The sequence below is a fragment of the Impatiens glandulifera genome, chromosome 3 (assembly GCF_907164915.1).
Source record: "Impatiens glandulifera chromosome 3, dImpGla2.1, whole genome shotgun sequence".
Taxonomy (NCBI): Eukaryota; Viridiplantae; Streptophyta; class Magnoliopsida; order Ericales; family Balsaminaceae; genus Impatiens; species Impatiens glandulifera.
In genome coordinates, this window is record NC_061864.1 from 16448155 (window position 1) to 16460983 (window position 12829).

The window sequence follows — 12829 nt, forward strand, 5'->3', positions numbered from 1 at the left end:
ACACTACAACTAGCTGGTCAAGGCTAGTTTTAGTGAATCATCCAAACCAATCGTGTCCATAAACAGTTAGACTTCAAAAAGAAAAATTGTTGTACCATTTTGATAAAAAGACTTTATTAAATAAATCAAAATACTTAATTCTCAAAATCCTTAATTTTTTTAATTTATCCCAACTCACTAAATGAACAAGAGATGACTCAGAGGATCCTAAAAGAAATTTACACATAATTATTTCCATATTCACGACCACATTTTAGATATATAAAACAAAACTTTGGACATATATGTCAATGCACTTTTAATGAGGATAAAATTACCCTTTAAAATATGTAACTTTCTCTTCATTTTAGAATCATCAATCTCGATAATATTTGAGGGCGAACTTTAACATTGAATCGCAAGTCAAGCAAACCATTAATATAAGTAATAAAAATATTTCAATATTACTAAAAATGTTAACTTTTTGAATTTTATTTTATTTTATCCAAAACCCATTATCATATCTTATTTTTCTTTAACTAATTCAATTAATCAATTAAAATAAAAAATTATTATAGTAATTTAACTAATTAAAATTTTAAATAACTTAATTTACAAGAAAAACTCATTAAAAATATCTCAAATATCTATACATCAAAAAAAGTCTAAAACAGTCATGAACAAAAGTAAAAAATAAATTAAAGGATTATCTCGATTCAAATGAATCTTAATCCCGTTCTTGGCTAGATAATTAATGATATTTTTTACCACCAGTTTCTTGTGAGAATACTTTGTGCTTTGATAAATGATAATAATGTATTTTTAAGATCCATGGAGGAAGTGACCGTCCTGGATTTGCGGCAGTACTGATATTATCATGAGCTGGTTGGTAATTAAGAAGAAAGAGAAGACTTGATGATGAGTCTCATTTCTTCTTCATCTTCGTCATTTGTTTTAGGACCTGTTTGATTGTTTGATTGTTTGAAGAAACGAGTGGGGGAGAATTGAAAGGGGCCAACCAGGGGAGTGTCAGAAATAAAGTGATCACATTGAATGCTAATTAAACAGACATGAATGGACGTTTCAGATTCTGTTCACTGCTCACTGCTCACACATCTTTCTTTCTTCCATCTTTTATAGCTAGTGGCCATGCAGTGAAGTGTTGTTTTCCTCAAGAAATAAAGAAACCAACTTTTTTTTATGTTTCCTTCAATAATCCTAAAGACATTAACTGCATGCCTGCCTGCCTGCAGCTAATTCTTAATAAAACAATCTCATCATTTTTCAAATAAACACATTTATACCAAATTTATAACATAAATCCCATCCACACCTAATTGTTTGATGTTGTTTGGGTTATCTAATTAAGATTTTATTGGGTTTTAAAAAAAAAATTCTTATTGATGAAAAAAAAGGGTATATTATTTAAGTTTTTAATTGATTTAATTAGTTTAAATATTTTTTATTTAAATTATATAAAAATAAAATAATAATATTTTGACAGGTAATTAAATTAAGTAATTGGATAGTTAAAAAAGGTTATGATTCTCATGAAACTCAACATTTAAAGAGGTTGTCTCAAACATGCATGATAAATATGAAGAAATAAAAGGAAACATTTTAATTTGTGAGGATATATAGTTTCTTGAAATAAACACATAATTAGAAAACTTTTTATAAATTACAGACAGACAGAAACAATATCAAATATAAAACACGAGACATAATAATGTTATAGAAACATATAATAATTAATAGGAAAGTATGAAATAAATTGCAAGAATTCTCAAATTAATGTCCTTGAGAATCATATAACATTAATTACTAATTATTCAGCATTCCACCCCTTTGTGCCAGACGTTTTGCAGGATCCTGTCAAACACCAAATTTATACATATATTATAATAATAATAATAATAATAATATCAGACAAATAAATTAATAAATATATAACAAACAAACAAACATTGTCAGCTTGAATTCAGCAAAATCAATTCCCCAATTACACATGAAATATATACATATATAACTGATGGACATTTTAACAACAACAAAAAAAAACAATTTATAAAGAATTTGAGACCTTTTATATTTCAAGACTTTTCCACTTGAACTACCTAGTTGATTATAATAATTTTCATTTGAAAACAATGATTTACTCCATTTCATTCATGTATATAAGTTGTTAATACTACTAATAATAATAATAATAAAAAAAAAACAATTTCAAATCACCCACCTGATCAAGTTTGGGTTGGTGGTTGTTCTCCAACATCAGTCCAAAATGAATGCGAGGGAAATGTGCCCACTAGAGAAAAAAAAAGTAAATAAAAACTCAATTAATCTTAATTTCCAATAAATTAATTAATATTAGCATTATTGCCTTACTACTAAACTATATATATATGATTAAAAACTTACATTTTTGGCAGCAGTACTGAAAGCTTCCCTATGACTGATATCTGGGTTATTCGTTTTAATCCTTTGAATTTCCTCCCTGTCAATGTTAATTAGTTCATCATATATATTGCATATATAATTAAATAAACATTTTTAAAGATCAATGAATTAATGAAATTATGTTTACTTTATAAACTGGTTATACGCAGAAGGTACTCGTTGCCTCTTTTCTGGAGCTGAAAACAAATAAAAAATAATGCAATTGTCGCCAAATTTAATCATATTAACTCGTTACGCATAATCTCGTATCACAAAATTTACTAACGTCGGTTAGCAGGCTTGTGGTTGATCGTATTTGCCACTTGAGGACGGAATGCAAATCTATTATTGCCTCCTTTAGAAGAAGATCCCAAGTCCACTCTGTTGTCGGATGAAACAAAGTTTGATGCCTATCGAACATGATTCGATCAACAAATATTGTTAATTTTCGTAAATGATAAGACAATATGTATCTAAAAAAATGAGAAATTTTCAATTATACACAACAAACACATCCACTATGAAAAAAACCCAAACAAATAGATAAACACAATTTAGTACAACACAAATAAATAGATATGTCCTTGTTTGTTAGGTATACAACGACCGAGTTGGGTTGGAAGATGTCCAAGTTAGGGTTTGGATTCCATATTATTGCTGATTTATTTGGTTTTATGATTTTTATTTTGATTTGATTGTATCATAATTTTATACTTTACAAAAATAAAAGATTGGGAGACGACAAACTCTGATGAAAAGAAATCATAGGACGGCTAGCAGCTGTATATATGAATCAAACATTAGAAACAGATCTCAGATGATGAGTCAAATCAAAAGGCCAGGATCTACGGAAAACAAGTAATATGTGTCACCTAAAAAGAAGAACTCTGAGGAACCCTAAATTCTATCAAGTCCAATAATTACGACGATCTATCCACTACTTAGAAATTGAATAAAGGTGAATTTTGTTAACTTTATCCAAATTTAGGAGATTTAAAAATGAAAAAAAACAAAAAAGAAAGAGAAAGAGATGAGGCACCTGAATGTCTTGCCAAGAGAGAGAAGGAAAGGCAGCAGCTGCCATGTTTACGGACCACACATTATTGCAGTGCCCGCATCGGACGGTCACTATGTCGAATAGGCTGTTACATGGTACACTCACCTGCAACAAGTTCATCATCATTCCAAATTCACTTCTTCACAAAACCCTAATTTGTTTTTTTAAGCTATTTTTTCGTTTCATCTTGTTCACTGTGGAATTAATTAACCCTACGTACCTAGTATTTGTTTAAAGACATGACTATCTAGGGATATATGTTTGACAAAATACAAAGAGTTTCCACATCAAGGCTCGGGATATATATTTGAAGGAACTGAAAGATTGGTGAAAACCCTAAAAGCTATAATGAGATAATATTGAAAGTTTTGAAGAAAATAACTAAGAATTGAGAAATAGAAAGGAATTCCCCAATATATACCGTGAGATCAATGTTGCAGAAATAGCAAGGAACATGACATAGCTGCTCAGATGCAAAGTCCATGAAGTTCGACATGTTCATTTCTTGAGGATCAGAGAACTCAAAGGATCGACCGGAGATTTATTAGCAAGAATCTCTCTCTCTCTTTCTCTTTGATGTGTGATATAAATCGGATGATATAAATAGAAGAATGAATTGCAGGAAGGGAGAGAGAGAGAGAGTGAATGGAACTGTAAAAGAACATTAAAGAGAGAGAAGAGAGGGGGAGAGAGAGATTGCCTTGCAAAAAGGTGGTAATTACTAATTAGAACATCTTATCCATATTGTGAAAGGAATTAATCAAAACCATTCATTTGAGACCTAGATCATCCATGTGCCTAACAAAAAACAAGGTGAATCATTGATGATATTATTGTTTTTTTTAAGAAGAATTCATTGAGAAGATGTTATCACTAAGATAACAAAATGTGATCGGAAAACACCTAAACAAAAAGGGGAAATTAAGGTAAACAATCGATTGAAAAAGAGTGTGTTAAGTAAATGTCATAGTGAACAATTGATAATATTGTTTTTCACAAATCAAGCTTGAAAAAGAGCTAGAAATTAACGTGTACTATGAAGTGAAATGTACATAAGAGAGTCATATCCGATTGATTACGTCCATCTGGTAAGAGAGTTGACTTACAAGTTGATCCGAGCTTTTTCTATTTAGAGCTGATTTTTTTTATATTTTTCTTATCTATGTTATCATCTTTTGATATATATACCAATACATGTGTGTCTAACTAGACCAACATGAAGATACAACTAAATAATATGGTCAAAGTGTTCCATTTGAGATATATACAAGATATATATGCACGTCTTACTCAATTGTCGTTCCCTCGTAGATTTGACAAAAATACCTTCGCTGGCCTATATACGACAACACTCAACTCACGTATACCTCCTTGACATGTAGGAATCGGATAATGACGTGTGGACATTCACCGAACAAAAAGAAGAGAACACAAAATTCAATTTGTGAAGAATTTTTTTATCGAGCCTTTATCATCATTCTTGGGAGAGGGATTATTGATAGAGTAGAAAAATGTGAGAAAGAGACTCAAATGACAATTAGGCCGTATGAATTCAAGAGAGAATTGTATCGGTATTGTAGAGAAATTATTTCAATGGGAATTTTGAGTTCAACTTTTGTAAATTCTACATTAGGAATCCATCATCACACAAGGAAAAAATAAATGTATATATCATATTGAGCACCAAAAGATGAATCTAACATCTCTCTATACCAAAACTAAGAAAAGAGAAACATAGACTTAATAATGGTGTCAATTATGACTGAGAATTTATTAAGGTCCCGTCATATTGCTCCTAAGGAATTGGGCTTTAAATTGACATCAATTCAGTTAAGAATTATGATTTGAGTTTTGAGGCTTTCTATTTCTATGAGGTTTTATTCTTTCTTTGTACTTCATTTTAAACTCATGATAATAAATTTCAATAATCATGTATATATATAGTGTTAAAGTTTGGATTTTCAATACAAATAGGACTTTCGCACAGACTGTCCATCATTGAAAATATTTATGCTTTAAAGAAAATCAAGCTAACATCTATAAGATTGACAATTTAAACTTTAGAGAGGTTATGTCTTAAATTTTAAATTTGATTAAAAGTACCCTGATTGAAGTGATTAATGCAAAATGTTGTGATAGTTCATATATTTTAGAGATTTAACTTAGTTAAAAAAAATTAATGAGATATAAGGAGCACAACTTGCCCTAGTTACCACTAGCTAGGATGATTCATGTTCATATCGCCCTAGCCAACGAGGATGCTTCACACACATTTAGTTCTCTCAATCAATGGTTTAGTAATGGTTTCAATCGCCATTTTTTTAGTTTTTATTGGACCCTTTTTAGAGGTCATGATCACGGTCAATTTTAACCGAAATCATAACCTCTGTAAAAAATTCAAATAAAAACTACAAGAACGACGATTGACCTTGTTGTATCAAATTAAGGTTGACCTTGTTGCAGGAGGTGTGTTGTAACAAAAGATTGTGAGATTATCGTTGTCATACTTCCAATTGCCTCAACGTGGTTTAATTTATTGTTGTCGGAATCCATATCATTGTGTATGATCTTTGTAGAATTTTTATTCTGTTAACTACCCTCGAGTTAAGAATTCTCCACAAAAATGCTTATTATAGATGCACACCAGGTCCATGGAAAAACAACCAATAAATATTTAATTAATGGTACATTTATTTAACAACGATAACTAATAAATATTTTCTAAGGAACTTTTTATACTAGTGATATATGAGATCAAATTATAATTTTTTCCTGGATGAATAAGTTAATATAAAGTAAACCTCGTTCAAGACGAGATAAGATAAGATAAGATAAGATGTAGTAAAGAATATATGCACCCTTCGAATACCTTCTCAAATTTGTTTTTAAGTATGTACATATGTTCTTTTTAGGTTTTCTACTCTCATGTATTTGATTTGTTAGTTTTTAGGTTTGATATGACTAATTTTGTGTTCATGAGATTAGTAAAAATAAATAAAATGTTAATTTCTTTTGATTTAGATTTTTTTTTCTTTAATTCTTGTTTTGTGAGTAGCATTAGTATTGATAAAAATCCGACACTAAGGATCTTATTCCTTGTCGGATCAACCAAGTTTGATGATTGAGGTGTCAAACACAAAAGTAAATGTAAAAAGTGATAGAAGAACCTGGTGACTGTATTTGTGCCTATTTAGCTTATGTCTCTTTCCTAGTTTCATCATTATTGGTTATCAGCTGGTGGCTCAATCTAATGAGTTTATATTTTTGAAAATGAAAGATTCTATTAATAGTATATATTCACAAATTTCGACTTTAATAAAATACAAACAACAAGAAAAAGAAACACATGCACAATTTTTTAAGTTTTTTATCGATTTTTAGCAAATAGAGTGATAAAGACGTAATTATATATTATACGACTTTTAAAAACTTTGTTATTAAATAATTGTGGTTGGTTGAAGAGTGGAATTGCCTACCTCTCAAGGCAATATATTGGGATCCAAAACATGAATGCAAAGTGGTCACAATCGGTACCTTAATTACTAGTGAGTTCATAAGAAACATATTAATAGCATTGTTTACAAATACATGTAGTTTTTAGTATATCTTAGTTTTAATAGAACAATCTTATTAAGATATGTTTTATAATATTATCTTATTTAAATTAATATTTTACATAATTTATTTTTTTTTCAAATTAAGTTTGCTTACATATATTTTCTCGAGAAACATTACTTTCATTAAATATAGGCGTATTATAATGAAGGTGGGGGACCATAATTTGGATGGACCATAGCAAAGAAAAAATCTTCAACAAGGTTCCACCTTTAATTTGGTTTTGTATTATTTTGTATTTTAAATTCCTTACTTAATTTTCTTAGTGAGTTTGCAATCTTCACAATACTTATTAATGAAATTAGTTTTACTTTTTAAACTTGTTAATGTGTATACATTTAAACAGGTACTATATCATGCTGAAATTAAAATTGAAAAGTTTAAAACCATTTTTCATTTACAATTAAGCATGTTTGATATTGGGTTATTTGAAAAAAAAATATGGTTGAATTATTATGATGTTTTTTTTTATATTTAAAATTTTAATTTTATATAAATAAAATATATTTTAATTGATAAATAGCTAGAATAATTGAAAAAAGAGAAACAGATATTCCTAATTAAGATTTTTTTTTTTTTGTAAAAAACTTTAAAACTCAACTTCAAAAGGGCTCTAAGAGTTTGTTTGATCCTGTTTTTTGGATAAATTTTTTGTTTGACTTAATTTATATATATAAAAAATCATTTTAACTTTTAAATAATGAGATAGAAAAATTAGAGAAAAATATAAAATAAATAATATTTTGGTAATTAGATGGATAAAATGAATAATGAAAAAATGAAATGAAAAGAGAAAAAATATTATGTTTTTGGGTAAAAAAAAAAGCATTCGAGGAAAAGTTTTTTTGGGGTCTTATAGATTTTTCTCTTACAAAAAAACTTTCATGATATTTGATGAATATTTTTATTTTTTATTTTTTTAGGTTTATGCAACAAAATACAAATTATTTTATTAAATAAGAATGTTTTTTATTATTTTATTCAAAATAACTCTTTTTAATTCAAATAACCCACTAGAATTTTCAAATAACTCATATTTAAATTATTAAATAAGGACATAATTATGATTATTTTGTTTTTTTTTAAAAAAACACTTTATAGCAATATCTTTCCTTACCAGTAATCACTTAGATCATTCAAAATATTAAATAACTACATTTTGATTATCTTATTCAAGATAAAAACTCGAATATCTGATCACTTTTAAAATTAGATAAAGTTTTTTTTTCATTACAAAAACTAACCTTAAATCAAACAATCCCTTGATGGAAAATAACATCATTTAAGTTTAGTAGGTACAGGCTGTTTGTTTCTGGTTAAACTAACCGTATATAATAAATATAGCTAGGTTGATATATATATATATATATATTTTGATGTATTCAGTTTTTATGAAAAAATATTATACATCACATCATTATCATTATAACCATTAAATTATTCATTCACTAATTAAAATATTAAAACATAAATAATTAAAACTTAATTTTTTTTATCAAATAAGATTTTTTTTTTCCAAAATCTTCTTGAAAAAAAACACTCAAATAATTGAGGCCTTGTTCGGATTGTTTTTTTTTTTTATTTAGAGGAAGAAAAAAATAATTATTGTTGATAATTTTGAGAAAGTGATAATTATTTTTGGTAAAAAAGAGTAAAGGGTATTAATAATAATTTAAAATAAAAAAATATTTTAGTATTTTAGTTAATAAAATAAGTAATAATAAGTTTTATGTTTATTTGAGAAGTCTGTTCTTGTCTTATTTCTCTAGAAAACTTGCAACTTTAATCTATATTTCGTTTTAAATAAATCTACAGTTTAAATGGAATTTTTTTTTATTAGTTTTAATTTTTAAAAATTCTTAAAATATTTAAAAAGTTCAACCAACAAATTTAATATTTAAAAAATAGTTATATTGTAATTGTGTGTTTCTTTTTTTTGCTATGATGAATTGTATACTCATTTATTTACAATAACAAATATTTAATTAATACTTTATTACTTTTGTTTTTAATTTATTCAATAACTGTATTTAATTTTGCATACTTCCAATTATAATCGATTATTGTTCATAATTTAAAAAATAAACACTAAATCACTTAAATTTCTTGTTCAAAGGAGACACACTATTTATGAGATATCTTGACCCAAATAACTTGGACGGCCGTATGCGATACCGTTCACTATAACTTAGGGATGACAATTTGAAACCGCCCCGTGAAAACCGAACCGAATTGTCCCGTTTGGGACGGGTTTTCCCCGAAACCGAACGAGGATGGGGCGGGGATGGTATTTGTGTCCCCCGACCCGACCTACCCCGATTTCACTCCGTTTTCACCCCGATTCTGCCCCGAATACCATAAACATAATTAAATATATTAAATCATCAATATATTTATTTATTTACTATATTTTATAAGAGTATTAAAATTATTTCTTTATAATAATATAAAATTTTAATATATTACAATATATATTATATTAAAAAATTGGTTTATATAATTTTATTGTATAATATTTATTTATCTTTTTAAAATAAAAATTATTAACGGTGTCCCGCGAAATTCCCCGAAACCGAAAAAACCGAATGGGGCGGGGATGGTATTAAAAAAATCCCCGAAATTAAAACAGGACGGGAATGGTAATTGCATTCCACGCCCCGAACCGCCCCATTTCCATCCCTACTATAATTCTACTAAACCCTATTTTCATCCCAACTTATTTATTTTTGTTAGATATTAAAAGCATGGTCAATTCCAAACTATATTGGTCTAGATACTTTCATTCATTTACCAATTCTTTATTATTGAAAATATTTTATGCAAAGAAAGAGAGAAAATACAATTATAGATAAATTTCTTATACGAAGGCATTGTTTTTAATTGTTTTGGTTTGTGGTACATAGGATAGGTGTGATCAATATTTATAGTGGTTGGATGGAAACTTAACTTTTTATTATTATTTCTGATGACAGTTATATTAATTAGTCAATGAAAATAACTTTTATAAATGAAAAATCCAAGGAAAATGGAAAGGAATAAATGTTATATACATAAATATAGAATTCCATAAGATTTTCAATGTATCTTATTATTATTGTGTAGATATTTATAACTGTTTTTTAAATCGTTTACATAATAATATGTTTCACTAATTTTAATTAAATTATAATCAAATAAGTTTTGTGTTTAACGCAATTTTTTCTCTACATCACTTCTTTAGCGTTTAATTTTATAATTTTAATATTTTCCCTCTTATTACTTTATTTTTTCTATAACATTTTATTCATCCACTCTGACTAATTTTGTGTTGAGATCAGTAAAATGAAAAGTTAATTTCATTTGATTTGATTTTGTTTCTCTTTAATTCATGTTTTGTGAATAGAACTAGTATTGATGAACCAAAACAACAGTAAATATAAAAAGTCTTATTTAGCTAATTATGTCTCTTTCCTATTTTCATGATTATTGATTATCAGTCTAATGAGTTTATATTTTTGAAAATGAATGATTTTATTTATAGTAAATAGTCACAAATTTTGACTATAATACAATACAAACCATAAGAAAAAGATTATAGTTTTGTTGTATCAATTTTTAGCAAATAGGATGATATAAATGCAGATAGAATTTACATTAGATTAATGTGGTGGGTCAAGCCCCTAATTTATTTATATTATTTTAATAAAATAAGGTCTTAATTTTTTTAATTAATTTTTAAATCTAATTCATAGATAAAATATTTATTTAATTTTGCAATTTATTTTTTAAGTCTACTTTAAATATTTTCGTCGGTATTTTAATCACTAGTGAGTTCATAAGGAATCATATTGCCTAGTTTAGAAATATATGTGTATTTGAGTTTTAATATTGTAAAAATATAAAAACGTGAGAAAAAATATTTTAAATATTTAAATAAGGATATTTTTATTATTATTTTATTCCAATTACTCACTTTTTAATTATATATTTTTTTCATTCAAATAACCACCTATAATATTGTTCAAGTAAGTCATAATTAAATTATTAAATAAGGACATAATTATGATTATATTATTTTAAAATTTTACTTTATGGCAATATGTTTCCTTACCAAATTATAACCACTATATCATTCAAAATATTAAATAACTACATTTTGATTATCTTATTCAAGAAAAAATAAATCAAATAATTCACTCTTTAAATCAAATATTATAACCATCAAATCACTCATTATTTTTTTTTTTATTCGATTCATTTTTTTTATGAGGTCTAAAGTAAGAATATATATATATATATTATATATGTCCAAAGAGCATAAGTACTCTGTAAGCAATATATAGAAGGTCCCATTTCTCATATAAAAACTTGATAATAATTAGAAAAAATAAAAATCTATTTCTTTGTCCCACATCGCCTGGCAGAGTTAGGGAGATGCAATACTAAGTGATATGGATTGTTGGAAGAGAATAATGTGTCGATAATGACATCTATCAACACCTTTATTTAAGTTTGATTAGTATTAGTCTGAGAATAGCTATTGGGCCTTACTGGACTTATGAAATAATTGCTAAGTTTATTCTAAACAAAAGTCACTCCAAATCTATATATATATAATGATGCTTAATTTTTAAAGTGTCCGGATTGCCTGGTCGAGAGCTGTGGTTAATTTGGATACTTGGGTCGGATTGTGGGTTGACCCGTTTTTAAATTTAAAACGGTTAAAAATAAAATTAAAAATGCTAGAAGTATGTTTCGAACTTGCAACCTAACAAAAACAAGTACAACTCTTTAACCAACTAAGCTACAAAGATTTTATATTTTAAATTCAACACCAAATTTGATAAACGCGGGACGTTTTAATATTAATATAAGTTCAACTTTTTAACTAACTAATCTATATATATATAATGATGCTTAATTTTTAAAGTGTCCGGATTGCCGGGTCGAGAGCTGTGGTTAATTTGGATACTTGGGTCGGATTGTGGGTTGACCCGTTTTTAAATTTAAAACGGTTAAAAATAAAATTAAAAATGCTAGAAGTATATTTCGAACTTGCAACCTAACAAAAACAAGTACAACTCTTTAACTTTATATTTTAAATTCAACACCAAATTTGATAAACGCAGGACGTTTTAATATTAATATAAGTTTAACTTTTTAACTAACTAATATATAATGATGTTGAATAAATGGATACTTGGGTCGGATTGTGGGTTGACCCACCCATAAATTTAAAACGGTTAAAAATAAAATTAAAAATGTTATCCGTAATTTTTTTTCACGTTTTTATATATTATTATTCGTGCAAATGCACGGGCTAAATGCTAGTTAATTTTATTTTAAAACTTAATAATTATGTGATAAAAAATAAGTATGTAGAATCTCATATTTAAAAAACGGGACTAAAGTGCTCAAAGCCTAAACAAATAGTGTAATAATATATATTTATAGGGAGAAAAAGAAATGCATAATAAATAAATAAATAAAATTATTTAATTAAAAATATAAAATATTATTATTATTTACCTCATAATTATTTTTAAATGTACAAAATATTCAAGTATGGTTGTGAGGCACTTCGGGATTTTATAGTATTGATTTGTGTGAAGAAAATATTTTATTTAATATTTATATTTAAATTTATTTTATCTTAATTTTTAATCTTTAAATAACTTTTAAAATTTTGATTCAAGGAAAATCCTATTTTTAAATGTTGATACACTTTATTTTGAATTAAATCAAGAAAATCATTTTATT

General features: G+C 26.6%; 1 protein-coding gene across 1 annotated transcript; it reads right to left on the bottom strand.

The window, feature by feature from the left end:
* Positions 1-1630: 1630 nt before the first annotated feature.
* On the bottom strand, positions 1631-4143 carry LOC124932039 (axial regulator YABBY 5-like). Its single transcript, XM_047472640.1, has 7 exons — positions 3897-4143; positions 3458-3580; positions 2705-2828; positions 2567-2615; positions 2401-2476; positions 2219-2287; positions 1631-1851 (listed from the first exon to the last, which is right to left on the bottom strand). Exons 1-7 carry the CDS (start codon positions 3975-3977, stop codon positions 1804-1806), a joined length of 570 nt encoding a protein of 189 aa, XP_047328596.1. The 5' UTR covers positions 3978-4143; the 3' UTR covers positions 1631-1803.
* Positions 4144-12829: the final 8686 nt, after the last annotated feature.